Source organism: Sceloporus occidentalis, unplaced genomic scaffold (assembly GCF_023333645.1).
Source record: "Sceloporus occidentalis isolate IW3139 unplaced genomic scaffold, rSceOcc1.0.p SCAF_14, whole genome shotgun sequence".
In the NCBI taxonomy this organism is placed as follows: Eukaryota; Metazoa; Chordata; class Lepidosauria; order Squamata; family Phrynosomatidae; genus Sceloporus; species Sceloporus occidentalis.
In genome coordinates this window covers 18300672-18317515 of record NW_028316994.1, presented here as the reverse complement: position 1 = coordinate 18317515, position 16844 = coordinate 18300672, and the positions used below count along the sequence as shown (strand labels likewise).

Sequence of the window (16844 nt, the reverse complement as noted above, 5' to 3'; positions counted from 1 at the left end):
AGCCAGGGCAGTTAAAGCGGTGCCAAACCGGATTATTTCTTCAGTGTGGATGCAGCCTTTGTCTTCAGGGTTCCACCACATTCTTTGCTGATTGCATGGCAGGCCTTTGGACCAGCTGGGTTACTTGCCCTGTGGGCCCAACTGGTTGTGTGTTGTGTTCCCTGGTGTGCCACATTCCACAGCATCCCAGCATCTGGACACCCACACGAGCAAAAGACAAGTATTTCCTGCCGCTCTCCTTCCGCCAGCCAAGTCATTTCCTCCTCTCCCCATGACATCATGCGCCAATCCCAGGCAACAAATAAATAAATGCATGCTTTATTGCAAAAGCACTCATCGCACAGGGAACGTTTCATGCCAGATCATCAGCCCACAACAGCAATTCACTGGATGGGTGTGTTGCACTCCTTCCCACAAACTCCCAGGTCTTTGTCTGGAGTCAAGTCATTCCACCAAATCTCTCTCTGCGGCTGGCCTTAGGGTGGGGGTGGGGGTGGGTCTATGAATAATCGTACAGACAGGTTCTTCCCACTTAAAAACCATCTAACCTAGTCCAGAGAGTAGAAGAGTTTGTTACTTTGGACTATACTTCCCAGAATCCAGAGCCGGTGGGCCACATTGGGACCATTCTGGGAGTTGCAGTCCAAAAATGCCACTTTCCCTAGCTCTGTTAGTCATCTATTCACCTGTTATTCGTTGCATCAAAAATGTATGTATGTGTGTATGTATGTATGTATTTTCTTGACAGTGTTCAGTTTGTGTGTGTGTGTGTGTGTGTCTACACACACACACACATAGTATACACACACACACACAGTCACCCCTCCATTTCCACGGACTCGAGATCCGCAAGTGGGAAATGGAAGGGGAAACAATGGGGGGTGCGCCCTTGGCTGCTTGTGGGAGCACCCCCCATTCAATCCAATGGGGGATGTCGGAACAGATCCCCCACAAAAATGGAGGGCGACTGTGTATATACTGTGTATATATTCCTAGAGAGAACATATTAATCAAATCCATGAATAATCAAATCCTTACAAGTCAAAGCTGCAGATATTGAGGGATGAGTGTGTGTGTGTGTGTGTGTGTGTGTGTGTGTGTGTATAGTTTGTTGTTGTGTGCCTTCAAGTCATTTCCAATTTATAGTGACCCTAAGGTGAACTGGTTGTGGGGTCTTCCTGGCAAGATTTGAACCTTGGTCTCTAGAGTTATAGTCCAGCTCTCAAACCACTACACCATGCTGGTTCTCTCTCTCTCTCTCTCTCTCACACACACACACCCCAACCACAATGGCTGAAAATGGTCAACAGTTGTCAACCTGGTAAGTAGGAAATCTCCCAGGGGCTTTAAAGGAGCTCTCCAAAGTTCTGAAACTCTTCTGAGACAGGATTTGGTACCTTTATTGTTTAGACTTGAACTCGGGACAGAGCCACCACCCAGCGGATGTCAGAGTCAGCAGCTTGTAAAGTTGGGAAATGATGGTTAAATTGGTTTCTGCAATGCAAACATCACCCTGTTTACTTCAAAGGAGACCCACTCAGAGTCCATTGAACGGCCCTCAGTTAGGAAAATGTCATGTTTAGGTTTGCATGGACATACCCACATTCAGCGCCATAGTTTTCCTTCAGCGTACTCATCACTACAGGAAACCCTCAGCTAACAAAGCCTCTGTCAAAGAAGCTCTTTTGCAAAAAATATTTTAGTCCTTCTCACCCTCTGCCTAGCTGGAATGTTTTCGCAGCATCAGAATTGGGAGGGTGGTGGAGATACACAGGCTTTTAGCATTGGGTTGCAATAGTATGTCTGCAATAAATAATGCAATAAATAAACCTGAGCTTGGAGAGAATGGGATTCTGCTCTAATCAATCCTATTGGAGCCACGTGTGCCTGTTTGGAACAGGAAAAGTGAACAGCAGCTGCCTCCATAATCCCTTACTGAGCAAAATAGAGGAAAAAGGGGGAAAGTGGATAAGCATGGCTCACTAGCTCCCCCAGCATCTTAAAAAAGCAGAGATCTGTATGGAAAACGCAAATCCAAAATGGAAATCCTAAGCAAAAGGGGAGGCTGATAAATGGAAAAGTTATCCCTGGATGGTCCAAAATATTTTTCCTTGCTTATGCAAGGGTCATCTGACCTGCTTGTTTCATTTCACATGGGCATATTGTTAATTTTCAAGAAATATTTGCCAAACCCCATGGGCAGCTCTTCTTTTTAATGATGCAGGAAAACTGTCCTTGTTCTTTCCTGGTGATTTCTGCCTCTGGGACCACATTTTCTGCTGATGGAAGTCATGCCCAGGAAGAATGGAACGACTCTGGTAACGGAGGTACACCTGGCTTTGCAATCCATCCTCTGCACCCGCATGCTTTGGATTCCCTCCAGATTTCATTTGCATCCTTCATTGCTGCAGTTCTGGAAGAAAGGATGCGCTGATGGAGGGAAAGATGCCATAACTCAATTTAGTGGCATCTGATTCTCGAGGCTGTGGTCCCAGGAGGAGGATGGTCAAAGCTAAAGGAGGGGAGAAGAGACAAAGAAAAGAAATGGTCAGTCTCATTGATTTATGCTCCAGAACTCACAAAAGCAGGCATTCTAGCAAGCCAGGGACCTGGGAATAGAAGACAATGGCTTGTTTGTCGGTTGTAAAAGGACAGAGATAAAGCCACCCTGCCTGCCATCTGGCCCCAACGCTCCGCAAAGACGTGCCACCCGGGATCCAAACAAAAGCTGGCAGAGCCAAAACGGATAATCTTCCACAACTAAAAATGTATTGGTGCACATTAAAATAAACTTAACATTTTTGTTGGATTGCAGCTCCCAGGTAGAGAGTCAAAGCTGCAAATGTGGGGGGCCAACTGTGCAAAGCTCTGGAATTCATTGTGCGCCCGTTGTCTTTCCCTTACCCTCTCCATTTTTCTTCAGGATGGTGTTGCTCCCTGCAAGACATTCATTCGAAAAATGCTGATTTGGAGGAAGCATTCAATGCCGCACAAACCGCAAGGAGCGCGCATTGAGGATATCCGCCGGGTCGGGAAAGACCGAATCCACCCGAAAGCCTTGGGCCAAGGCGACTTTCAGCACTTCTTCCAGAAACTCATTGGCAGTTCTAATCTCCCTCCCGTCCACAATGAGCGGGTGCAGCTTCTGTTTGACATATTCCGGCGCTGGCAGCTCCGGCGGGCATGGAGCCCACTCGAGGAAAAGATGGTGGCATCTAGTGGTGCCCACTTGGGCGTTTTCAGAGGAATAGTCCGACATTATCTCATCATCCGTTTCTGCATCTTCATCCGTGGAATCGCCTGGGCTATTTCTTGACTCACAGCTGGTTCTTGAAGTAGCTACTCGCCTCTTCCATCCCTGGAGCTCTTGGTTGGTATCATGACCATTTCTAGATTCTCTCGCCACCGTGGCGTCTGAATCGCCCAATGGTCCAGAGTGTGTCTCTTCCATGCCAATGCTGATGCCTTCCCAGTGGCCCAAACGTCTCCGCAGCATGGCAAGGAAGTAGCGGTCAGTGCAGAAGACATTGGCAGTGAAGATCTGGAGGGAGCATGTGTTGAGTTCGTAGTTCTGTGGTCCACGGCGGACGTTAAAATGCAGCAAGCGTTTGCGCAAATCCACATCTGCGTGCAGGATGGCGTTGGTCCTTTGGCGCCACCGTTCCATCTCCACCTGCCGCAGCGCCTCCAGAAGGGGACGGATCTGGTAGAAATCCGCTTCGGCCCGCAAGAGAGACAATTCGGCGTAGCCTTCCGGAAGGTCCAGGTGGCCAAAACGGAGGAAATTGAGAATGTGGCGGAAAGTTTTGCCATCGCGATCGATGAAGTAGTTGCCGCAGTTGTCGGTGAGAGCTGGCTGAGGTCCCCGAAACATGGCACCCAACATGGAGTCCGGAAAGCGAGTCAGGGTCTCCAGGGTAGTGCTATAGAGTTTGCCGCCAACATTCAATGTCACCAGGCCCCCCGGGCGCCCAAGCGTTTCGCAAGTATCTGGCATCGTTGCAGGAAACTGGGACGTAGACTCTGTATTGGAAAATATTTGCGGATTAACTATTTGCTTCTGCAAAGTCAGAGCTTGAGGAAAGTGCCCCTTTATTTTTTTTATTTTGGACACCTGCTCCCAGAATCCCCCAGCCATGCAGTCATCTAAGAAAATGCATGACTTTTCCAAGCCTTGACCACGTTGGTTGGTGAAAATGTCATTTCGGAAGAAAGGAATACCCTGTAAATGACTCAGAAAAGGAGCAAGCTGGGACCAATTTTCCCCTCTGTGGGTAATCTAAGGTTTCCTGGTTCATAGGAAATGATATTGCATCACTTCTGGTTGTGATTTAAGGCTGAATTTCAGCACGAAACTGGTAATTCAATGGGGCTGGGGATTAGTGGATATAAATTTCCTAGTTTATAGGCCATTTTCTTCACATTTGGACCATTTTGGGGCAAAATGCTACCCCCAAAACATCTAATTTTTAAAAAATATATATTAAAATAGAGGATTCAGAGGGCCCTAGAAGTGGGTTCGGGGACTGTATCTTCTCCACTTAGAAAGATCCATTTTGCAGAGAGTCATTCCATCCTCTGTGTGGGCATGAGTTTCTCTTCCAAAATGGTTCCCACCTAGTGCTGTTTCGATAAACCTTGGCATACAAAATCATTGCCACGGCCAGTTTTCCAGAGACACATTCCATCCTGTGTATGGGCAGGAGACTCTCTTCCAAAATGGTGCCCACCTGTTTGGATAAATCTTGGCATACAAAATAATTGTCATGGCCAGTTTCCAGAGAAGCATTCCATCCTGTGTATGGGCGGCAGTTTCGATAGCTGATCCGATAAACCCTGGCATAGGAAATAGTTAGCATGGGTGCCAATTATTTGGTATGCCAGGGTTTATCGAAACAGGTACCAGGTGGGCACTGTTTTGGAAATGCCCACTAGAACCCACTAGAACTGAGTAATAAATGGGAAACTATTTGGTATCTAGTGGGATACTGACAGAGCCTTCATGATGACATTTTCGGACCACAGCTCCCAATAGCTATGCTGCCTGTGGGGATGCTGGAAGTTGTAGTCCAAAAAGTAAAGTACAGGATGTGAAGTCGAAGGCTTTCATTCTCTGAAGATGCCAGCCACAGATGCTGGCGAAATGTCAGGAATAAACTCTTCTAGAACATGGCAACATAGCCTGAAAAACCCACAGAAAAGTGCAGTATCATTCCAGATTGACAAAACTGTTACTATTATTGGGCCACCCAAAGCGCACATTATATATGTAGCAAGCTTTCAAAGTTCTACCAGCTTCTTCATCAGGGAAAGGTGTTAAAAACAATACAGGATAACTTTTTAACACCATTGTCTAATGAAGAAGCCAGTGGAGCTTCAAAAGCTTGCAATACAATGTGCATTTTGGTCGACCCAATAAAGGTATTGCTCTTTTGTGGATTTTGTATTATACTGTACTTTGCTATAGGGCCAAGACGGCTACCCCTGGATATGGTTTCCAAAAGGTAAGTTTCCCAAGCTTCCTTTCTGCAACCTGGAACCTTCCAGATGCATTAGATCAGTATGTCTGCTCCTCCAGCATACCAAATAATTAGTATAGCCATTTTTCCAGAGGGTCACTCCATCCTGTGGACGGCTGGCAGTTTCGATAGCTCTTTCAATAAATCCTGGCATACCAAATAATTGGCAGCCCCCTGGCATACCAAATAATTGGCACGGCCGCCAATTATTTGGTATGCCAGGGTTTATTGAAACAAGTGCCAGGCGGGCACCATTTTGGAAGAGAGACGCCTGCCTGCCAGAACTGAGTAACAAATGGGCAGATGACGATGACAGTGACGATGGTGATGATTTAATTAAGCACAAACTTTTAAAAGCTCCTTCATTGAACCCGTCCTTTATGAAAGAATCACAACTTTTTCGGCCACCCTCCTCTGACAGATCTGGGGACACAGAGGAGCGAAAAATTCAGATTATGTGGTGCCTTGGCATAAGGACAAATAGCTAGAAAATAAAGTGGGATTTTGGGAAGCAGTGGGGTACAGTGGTTAGAGTGGTGAAACAGGCTTTAGAGGCTCCAGATTCAAGTTCCCGCTGAGCCAGGAAACTCACTGGAGAACCTGGGACCAGTTTCTCTCTCCTCATTCTTTCTTTCACAGCCTGTCCTACCTCATAGGGTTGTCGTGATGATAAATTGTATAGACACACACACACACACACACACACACACCCTTGAATAAATATATCACAGGTCTCTCTTGGGCACAAGAGGGGAAAGGGAGGATGAAAGGAACAACAACACACATCCTCCACAAACAACCCACCCATTCGTCTCTGCGGCAGATGGACCCAACAAGATTTGATTTGTTTTTCCATCAATATTTTTAGACTTTCTCTTTCTCTAAAAGATTTGATTTATCAGGAAAACTTTCTTTCTTTTTTTAAAAAAGGGAGCAGTCCTCCAAATGTGGTCGGACTGTAGCTCCCAGCATCCCCTAGCCTGCACAAGCGATAGCAAAGAATGCGGGAGTTGTCATCCAAACACAATGGATGATATCCAAATGATTTCCTGGGATGGACACAAAAATATCCAAATTGAGCAGGAACTAGAATCAAAAGCAGAGAGTTAGGAAAGGCGTATCTTTCATTCTGTGGTTCTCGGTGTGAAGGAAAAACAAGGTTTTTCTACCATTATTCTCCTTTCTTATACAGTACATACTATTTTTAATGTATTTTATTTTTTCTGTCCAGTGGGTTTGTTGCAGCCATCCGAATAAAAGATATTAGGGTTCCAATTGAAACGAGAAGGAGCCACTCCAGGCCATGGGATGCATCTACACTGTAGAATTAATGCAGTTTGACGCCACTTTAACTGCCACGGCTCCATCCCAGAATCCTGGGATGTGTAGTTTTGTGAGCCCCCAGCCCTCTTTGGCAGAGAAGGCTAAGGACCTTGTAAAACTACAAACCCCACCATCCCATAGGATGCAGCTACAGCACTTAAAGCAGTAGCAAACAGCATTATTCCTACAATGTAGAGGCACCCTGTGTCACAGAGCTCTGTGGTGACTCAACAAACTACAAATCCCTAGATTCCATAGGAACTGGAGCTATAGCACTTAAAACAGTATCAAACTGTGCTCTTTCTACAGCATAGACACCCCCTTTGTCCAAAAGGTCAGGTGCCACAACAAACTACAAATCCCTAGAGTCCATAGACTGGAGCTACAGCACTCAAAGTGATGTCAAACTGCATTGTTTCTACAGTGCAGATGCCCTCTCTGGCACTGGACAAACTACATATCCCAGGATTCCATAGGATGGAACTACATAAAGTGGTGTCAAACTGCATTCCTTCCACAGCGTAGATTGTCAGAAAGCACTGATGCACCAACAAACTACAAATCCCAGGATTACATAAGGTGGAACTACAGCACTTAAAGCATTATCAAACTGCCTTCTTTCTACCGTGGAGATACACCTGGGAGAAGGTTGAGACCAGGAGACTCGCCCTTCCTTCGAACCTGACAATGCTCCGGAACCCGACGAAAGAATGGGTCCAGGCAGATGACCGCCAGGGTCCCCTCTTTCGACGCCTAGGTTTTTCTAGGAACGAAACTCAAGGACTTACAAGGAAGGGGGGAAGGGGTCTCCCCAAGGGATAGGAGGAGGAGAGGAGGGGCCCCGATCTACCTGGAAGAGAAGCCAGGCTCCTCTGGGAGGCTCTTCCGCTCCGATCCCGGGATAGGAAACACAGCTGGGCTCTGGCTCTGCTGCTGGGCTTTTCTTGGCCGGTGCAGGGCAGCCCTTTATAGGGAGGAACCGGCGCTGGAGGCGGAGAAGAGGAGGAGGAGGGACCCATCAGGAAGGAGGCAGGGAGGGAAAGCTTCTTAGGCTGCGTCCACACTGGAGAACTACGTACCGCTTTAACTATTTCTGGCTGAAGGCTATGGAATTCTGGGAGTTGGAGTTTGTTTTCTCCAACTCCCAGAATTTCATAGCCTTCAGCCAGGGCAGTTAAAGCGTTACCAAACTGGATTAATTCTCCAGCGTGCATACAGCCAGAAGGACCTTAGAAAAGCTGAGCCAGACCTTCCTTCCATTGGGGTCTAAGAGCACCAACTGGGACTGGCAGCCTCCAGGGTTTCCAGGCAAGGTCTACCAGGATTGGAACCCAGACCTTCTGTGCCCCAGGCCCTTGAGCTGCCTTTATACATTGCTCTATTTAAGCTCAGTGTTGCCAACTCTGACTGGCAGCCTCCATGGTTTTAGGTAGGATTCTGCCACTATTGGACCGGAAACCTTGTGCCCTGCTGCCCCTTGGGTTGCCTTTCGACCCAGTGAGTGCCTTGCTCCCTTTGGTCCAGTGTTGCCAACTCTGACCAGCAGCCTCCACTCAGAGCCTTCCGCCATTTAAGCCAGCCTTGCCAACCCTGGAGTTTATCACATGGGGACAATTGGAAGTATAAGGGGATTAACCTGTGAAAATTGCGCATTCCCAATTAAGATTTTCACACGGTGCGATTACACAGCCATTATCCTGGGGAATATCCCATGCAAATCGCACAATTGCGATAAAGGTTTTCGCCCGACATTGCGCTGAAAAGTGATTAAAGCACCGTTAACCCGTGCCTAACCAGGCAATAAACAGCAACAAAGCATTCACGAGATTATTTGTTGCCGTTCATTGCCTGGTTATTCCCTGGTTGTTCCCAGGATAGTGACTGCCATGTGTGAAAATCTTAATTGTGATTTAATAGTAATTGCGTGATTTTCATGGGATAAACCTCGTTTAAACTTCCACATTTACTCCGTCTGATAAACTCCTCTGACTGGCAGCCTCCAGGGTTTTAGGCAGGATTCTGGCAACTCCAGGGACTGGAACTCAGACCTTCTGCACTGCTTCCTATTAAGCTGCCTCTAGACCCAGTCAGAGCCTTCCTCCATTTAACCCAGCATTGCCAACTTCGACTGGCAGGCTCAGACTGGTTTGCTAAGAGAACCACTCTGGTTCCCATTCTCCCCTGACCCAGCTTATCTTTCCATTTCTTTCTCTCTTGGATGGATGCTCTCCCTCCTTCCTCTTGCTTGCCTCACCCCTTTTTTTACGCAGGAGAACTCAGCATCAGTTCCACCGAAATTATGAGGCAACAATTCTCTGAACATGTGTTGAGTGCCTCTCTAGGAAATGTGCCGATTCAAGCAGCTTTGCCCCAAACCAATGCTCCCAGAGACTACACCTCCCATTGGTTTTTGGGAGTTTTTCCGGCTATGCGGCCATGTTCTGGAAGAGTTTATTCCTGACATTTCGCTGGCATTTTCAGAGAATGCTGGCATAGAAGTGAGTAGGATATACACACACACACACACACACACACACACTGTGTGACTAAGTTGGGAGGAGTGGTTTGCATGTTAATCTATGTATTGTTCTGTTGTTGAATGGCAAGGCCTCAAGGTGGGAGGATATGCATATGCCTTGCCATTCAATAACAGAACAATACACAGATTAACATACAAACCTCTCCTCCCAACCCAGGGTCACACAGTGTGTGTGTGTGTGTGTATATATATATATATATATATATATACCGTATATACTTGACTATAAGTCAACCTCATGTATACGTTGAGGGCAAGTTTTGGGGCCAAAATTATGGGTTTTGATAATCCATGGATAAGTCAAGGATAAAATTTAGGGGCATATAGCAAAGGATCTAAAGGATGAAGCAAAGCAAAAGAATGTCAAAGAACGTACAAAATTCTTTGTGCTCAATCTTAAGGCTGGATGGATGAGAGAGTAGAAGGGGTCAGTGCTTCACATATTATACTCTTGCTTTTCACCAGGAGATGGTTCCTTCTTTTAAATAAGAGTTAAGATACAGTACAGTTGTCCCTCCCTATTCGCTAGGATTAGGGGCACAAGACCCCCGTGAATATGGAAAAACCGCAAATAACAAAAACACTGTTTTTACCTGAGAGGACACCTCTCTAGGAATCTCTAGGTCCTCCAGTGCAACTCTGTGGTCAATGTCTAACATACACTGACCATAGAATGGCACTGGAGTAGCTACAGATGGTCTTTCAGTGCAACTTTTAGTTAAAGTTGACCACAGAGTTGCACTGGAGGACCTAGACAGTCCTAGAGAGAACATATTAATGAAATTCATGAATAATCAAATCCACAAATATCAAATCCGCAAATATGGAGGGATGACTGTACATACATTGACCCATGGACAAGTCGACTCAGGATTTTGGGGTCAATTTTTTGACCTAAATTTCTAGACTTATGCATGAGTATATACAGTGTGTGAGTGTGTGTGTGTGTGTGTGTGTGTGTGTGTGTGTATACCCCATTCACTTCCATGCCAGCATTATCTGAAAATGCCAGCCACAGATGGAACAAACTCTGCTAGAACATGGCCACATAGCCCAAAAAACCCACAAAGAACTATGGATGCTGGTGACCATGAAAGCCTTCAACTTCACACCTCCCACTGTTCCCCTCTGTCTGAGAGCCCAACAAACTACAGATCCTAGGATCCCATAGCATTGAGCCCTGGCAGTAAAACAGTGTCAAAATGCATCAATTCTGCAGTGTGTCAGCAGCCCTTTCTTTTGGAGTTCATCCATGCCAAGTAAGGGATTCAGGACGAGACAACTGTGGTTTACCTTCCCTGTTGTAGGTGAGCACACACTAGCTTGTTTTCGACTTGGCCATCTTGTGTTTTGATCCCGGGTGACACGGCTTTGCAGAGCATGGAGTCCAGATGGCAGGCAGGATGGTTTAATGCCATCCTTTTACAAGCCTGCAACAAGCAAGCCATTGTCTTCTATTCCCAGGTCCCTGGCTTGCTAGAATGCTTGCTTTTGTGAGGCCCAGAGCATAAATCAGTGGGACTGACGGTCTCTCCCCTGTCATTTTCTTTCTCTCTTCTCCCCTCCTTTAGCTTTGACCATCATCATCCTAGACCCACAGCTTCAAGAATCAGGTGCCACCAAGTTGAGTTAGGAGATCTCTCCCTCCATCAGCGCATCCTTCCTTCCAGAACTGCAGCAATGAAGGGTGCAAAGGAAATGCGTAGGGAATCCTAGGCATGCAGGTGCAGAGGATGGATTGCAAAGCCAGGTGTACCTACCTCCATTTTGGTAAGTCATTGCGTTCTTCTTGGGCCTGACTTCTTTAGCAGGAAGTTTGGTCCCAGGAGCAGAAGTCACCTGGAAATAGGGTTGCCATAATTGTCCACTTTTACCAGGGACAAAATGTGGAACAAATTCAAGACCAAACTGTAGGACAACTGCAGGACAAAACTCAGCCCAAAATGTAGGACATTGAAGAAAAATGGTGGACCTTAAATGTCCTACATTTTGAGCTGAGTTTTGTCCTGCAGTTGCCCTACAGTTTGGTCTTGAATTTGTCCTACATTTTGTCCCTGGTAAAAGTGGACAATTATGGCAGCCCTGCCTGGAAAGAACAGGAAACACAAAAGAAAAGAGCTGCTCAACATGGTTTGGCAAACACTTATTCAAAATTGGTATTATAGGTTTACCTTAGAGTCACCATAGTCAGAAGAAACAACATGAAGGCACACAATGACAAAGGAAAGAAGAGATTTTGAACCTTCTAGAGGCCACTTTAGAGCCAGTGTGTCATAGTTATTTGAGTTTTGGACTATGACTCTGGAAACCAGGGTTCAATTCCCCGCTTGGCCATGGAAACCCATTGGGAGACCTTGCTTAGGTCACACTCTCACAGCCTCAGAGGATGGCAATGGCAAACCTCCCCTGAACAAATCTTGCTAAGAAAACTCCATAATAGGTTTGCTTTGGGTTACCATAAGTCAGAAACAACTTGAAGGCACACAACAACAGCAGCAACAACAAAGACCACCTGAGGGCTTCTTTCAAAATGCATCCAGGGATGACCTTTTCTTCCGCCATCCTCCCCTTTTCTAAGGTTTTCCATTTTGGTGGCCAAATGTACAGATGGCTGCTTTTTCATATGCTGGGGAACGGATGAGTCAGGCTTATCCGTGTTCCCCCTTTCCTCTCTGTTTTGCTCAGTAAGGTTTTCTGGAGGCAGCTGTTCTTTACCTTGCCTGTTCTGAAGAGGCACATGCAAAAACAGTAGAGTCGCATAGAGCAAAATCCCATTCTTTTGTAGCTCAATTCCTATTGCGTTGTTCCTTGCTGACATACTATTGCAACCCAACATTGAAAGTCTGTGTTCCTCCACCATCCTCCCAATGCTGATGCTGCTAAAAACATTCAGCAAGAGAGAGGAGAAGACAGGAACAGGGTTGCTTGTAAAAAGCCTTCACAGTCAAAACTTTGTTAAGTGAGCTATGCATGCAGGTTTCGTGTCTTTTCTGCAACCTTGGCACTGGAATGCTCTTTGGTTTAAGCAGGGACTTGGGCAAGTTCCTCTTCTTTTTGGACTGCAACTACCAGAATTGGGGGATTCTGGGAGCTGCAGTCCAAAGAAGCAATGTGCCCCATTGAGTTTTGCATTTCAACCTCGTTCGTTTCTGCTGTCTCTGCAGAAGCAGAGGTCCTACGAAGAGGATCTTACACAGCAACCTACTCCACGCCGGAGGCTTTTAATCTAACAGACGCCAAGCAAAATCAAAATCAGATTTCTCTGTCTCAGTGTGTCTCGGCTGGGATTCAGCATGACTGCGTCCAATCGTGCTTTTCCACATTCTTCACATATCTTCCTCTGACATCAGTTTGCAAAAGGGTGAAAGAAAATTCCATATTTTTTCCTACAACCCCCAAGGGAAACGAGTTCGAGATATGGAACTGGCTTGGGCCTTTTGACCAGAGAAAAACACTTCCTTGGTTCCAGAAGCCATCTGCAACTTCCTTTTTACTCAGATTGGGACAGAAGGAAGGAAGAGGCCAGATAAGTGGGACAAATGACCATCCCTCAGAATTCGGGCTCAGACCAAGGAAGTAAAAACACAAAACGTGGGGAAATGACATTTATTTGGACCACAATTCCCACTAGCCATGCTGGTTAGAAGATCCAGGGATCCGGAGTCAGAAACTTTCCCTGGCTAATAGTTGAGTAGCTCTTGATTTCTCATCCAAATCACTTAATACAGATGTGGGCCAGATGTGGCCCTCTACACATTGTCCACAATCCCCTTATCCCTTGCCATAGTGTTGTCTATAGATGATGGGAGTTGCAGTCCCACAACATCCAGAGGACTGTGCAGTTCTCACCTGGTTGTATTTGTAGGCAGGCAGGGGCAAATCTCTCTTTATCTGCTGTCTCCTTTAACTTAAAATACTGTATATACTCATTTATAAGTCTAGAAATTTAGGTTAAAAAATTGACCCCCCCCCAAAAGTCTCTACTTATCCATGGGTCAGTGTAAGCACTTGTGTGTGTGTGTGTATGCACATTAAAATACAGTACTTACATACTGAATACATTAAAATACAGTGTGTGTATGTGTGTGTGTGTGTGTGTGGTGAAAGACAAGAGTTTAATCTGCCCTGGAAGCACTGACCCCCTTCTGCTCTCTCCTCCATCCAGCCTTTAGCATGTACACAAATAGTTATGGGATTTTGTAAGTTCTTTGGCATTGTTTTCCTTTACTTCATCCTTCACATCCATCGTGACATGTGCCTAAATTTTACCCTCGACTTATCCATGGGTCATATCAAAATCCAGAACTTTGGCCCCCAAACTTATCCTCGACTTATAGAATCATAGAATTGGAAGAGATCCCAAGGGGTCATCCAGCCCAGCCCTATTTTACCATGCAGGAACACAGAACCAAAGGCTGCTTTCCTGTGCCTTTGGCTTACTGAGTTTTGGTAGCCCCAGTCTATCCCTTTGGCACGTGCTGCTTTTTGCGAATGCCATCGAAACCAAAAGGATTTGACAAAGTTGGCAAGAGAGCTCAGGCCCAGCTCTCCTCCTCCTCCTCCTCCTCTTCCTCCCAAGCCAACATTCCATTCTTGGGGTTGTAATTAAACGCAGGCGCTAATTAGTCACCGCTGCCGCCGCCGCCACCGCCGCCACCTCCTGGGCCCAACCCTGTTTCCCAGGTAAGGAAACAAAACAAACTGGATCTGCGGTGAACGCCAACGAGTGACAAAAAAGGAAAGAGGAACGCTTGCAAATATAAGAAAAGGATTCTGGATGATCCTAGTGTCGTTTCTAGCAGCACGTAGGCAGACTCGAACTCGCACCCTTGGAAACTCCCTGTGGGCTCAGCATCACGGTTGGAGTGCCCAGAGATGCTAAGAGCACCAAGTTTCAACTTCCAGACTTTGGGAAATTTGACTCTTGGGGGATTACAAGTCTCAGAATCCCCTGAGGCACATGCCAAGTGGCCATGATGGTTAGGGATGTTGGGTGTTGTACTCCAAAACCAGGCATTGCCTCCTCTCTCTGAGTTTAACCAACATCACAAGCTGTTAAAGCATCAGAATAGGAAGGACAAATATCATGTATCCTACCTTGATCTCCATAGAGTAGTAGCTCTCAAACTTTGATCCTCCAGATATTTTGGACTTTGGCTCCCCAAATGCCTGACTGTTGGCCAAGCTGGCTGGGGATGCTGGGAGCTGAAGTCAAAAAACCAGGAGAGCCAAAGTTTGGGAATTACTGCTTTAGAGGAATGGGATGAGATCCAGCATGACATAGTGGTTTGAATGTTGGACTGACTTTGGAGACCAGGGTTCGATTCCCAGCTCAGCCATGAAACCCACTGGGTGACTTTGCGCAAGTCATACTCTCTCAGCCTCAGAGGATGGCAATAATAAGCCCCTTTGGACAATGCTTGCCAAGAAAACCCCATAATAGGGTTGCCTTAGAGTCTCCATAAGTCGGAATCGGAAACAATTTGAAAGCTCACAGCAACAAAAACAACAATAGGGCAAAAATGTAGGGATGATGCAGGAAACAAATAAATGTGAATAAATTTGTGAGATGATTTCAGTCTCTCTAATCCCAGATGGATCCCCTGATTTAGTCTTGCGTGACAAAATGTGCAGCAGCCCTCCACATTCGCTGGGGTTCGGGGTAAAGGACTGCTGTGAAAGTGAATAAAATCTGCAAATTAAAAAACACCACATTTTGAGCTGAGAGATCACCTCTCAAAGAATCTCTCTTGGTCCTCCAGCGCAACTCTATGGTCAACATCTGCCAAAAGATGACCATAGGATCATGCTGGAGGGCCTACAAATACCTAGAGGAGTGTTTTCTCTAGGAACGTCTAGGTTCCCCAGGACAACTCTACGGTCAACTTCTGCAGAGTTGTGCTGGAGGACCCAGAGATTCCAAAAGAGGACATATTACTCAAAACCGCAAATAATCAAAACAGCAAAAGTCAAAGCCGCAAATGTAAAGGGCCAACTGTATAGAACATCCCTAAAGGTCACACCAGAAACACAAAGGCAGTGCTGAGGGGGGAAGGGGGGATCTACCAAAAACTGAGGAAGGATGGTAAACACCCCTCTGCCATTGAATGATGTGATTCAGATCCGTTGTTCTCATTTGTTGAACACGCTTTGGAATCAATTCTTTTCAAAAGAACTGCTAGGAAACTAGTGCCTGGAAAAACCGGGGTTTTTTTTGCATTTCCCTCCCTTTATCATGACTGACATCTTTCAAAATAGGGTTGGAACCAGTTTCAAATGGGTACAACGGTCATATAACCCGATTGGCAATTCGCTTTAAGTCATACTGGGAATGCACCCTGAGTTAAAGAATGTGGGCAACCTAAGCCCCTTCTTTCAGAGATGACCTGGCAGGGATCTCTCATCTGTTTTTCTGCCATGTCTGGGCCCAAAAACCTGAGAGCTCAGCTGAACACCTCACAAAAGTGGCGGCGATGCCTCCCACGGCTTTTAGGTTGAGCTGGCTCTACCAGTTGAGCACGCGGGCACATGCCAAGTCACCCCCCTTGGGATCCGCCTGGAAACCATGCAATGGGCATGGAGCATGGTGCGAGGGCTGTGAGAAAGACACTCGTCATGAACAATGGATTATAATTAGCACCAGGCACCCACTGGATCAACTCTGAAAAGGCCTTGATCCGGACAAGAAAGCATGGCTCCAGTTTCTCAACGTCCTTTTTGAATTGTGGTGTACTGTTGGACTGAAACACCCAACAGCCCCTAGCCAAGGTGGAGGGAGTTGTATAGGATCTTAGATCTAGAAGGGGCCAAAGTGGGCAACTAGTCTCTCCCTCTTCTGCCATGCAGGAGTACACAGCTAAAGCACTCCTGAAAGTTGCCCTTCCAGTCTTAAAACGCCTCCAAAAAGTGGGGAGCCCACCACCCACCCAGGCAATTTATTCTACTGTTGAACAGCTCTTCCAAAAACTTCTACCTACCATTTAGATGAAATCTCTTTATCTTGTAATTTGAATGCATCGGTTCTCATCCTGGAGCAGCAGAAAGCAGGTTAGTTCCTTCTTCTACAGGACATCCCTTCAGATATTTAAAGACGGCTATCATGTCAGCAGGGACGTAGCCAGGATTTTAGGAAGGGGGGGTCCAGACTAAGTGCCACCATTATAATGGTGCTTGGGCGCAGCGGTGCAGCAGCACGCACCATTCATTTTTCTAATGGAAGGGGGGGCGCGGACCCCAAGGAGCCCCCCCCCCTTGGCTACTTCCCTGATGTCAGCCTCAGTCTTGGCTTCTCCAAGCTAAAGTTCCCCAGCTCCCTAAGTTGTTCCTCATAAGGCCTGGTTTTCAAACCTTTTGTCATCTTGGTTGCCCTCCTCTGGACACATTCCCGCTTGCTAAATGTCCCTTCTTGAATTGTGGTGCCCAGAACTGGACAAATGGTTTCAGGTGAGGTCTGAGCAAAGCAG

General features: G+C 46.4%; 1 protein-coding gene across 1 annotated transcript; it reads right to left on the bottom strand.

The window, feature by feature from the left end:
• Positions 1-1382: 1382 nt before the first annotated feature.
• KCTD11 (potassium channel tetramerization domain containing 11) lies at positions 1383-3997 on the bottom strand. The gene is made up of 2 exons (XM_089480402.1): positions 2905-3997; positions 1383-2512 (listed from the first exon to the last, which is right to left on the bottom strand). Exon 1 carries the CDS (start codon positions 3995-3997, stop codon positions 2981-2983), a length of 1017 nt encoding a protein of 338 aa, XP_089336528.1. The 3' UTR covers positions 1383-2512; positions 2905-2980.
• Between the last annotated feature and the right edge of the window lie 12847 nt (positions 3998-16844).

Bases quoted from the DNA above. Each gene is read 5' to 3' on its own strand.
- KCTD11 (XM_089480402.1), bottom strand. From the start codon at position 3,997: ATGCCAGATACTTGCGAAACGCTTGGGCGCCCGGGGGGCCTGGTGACA.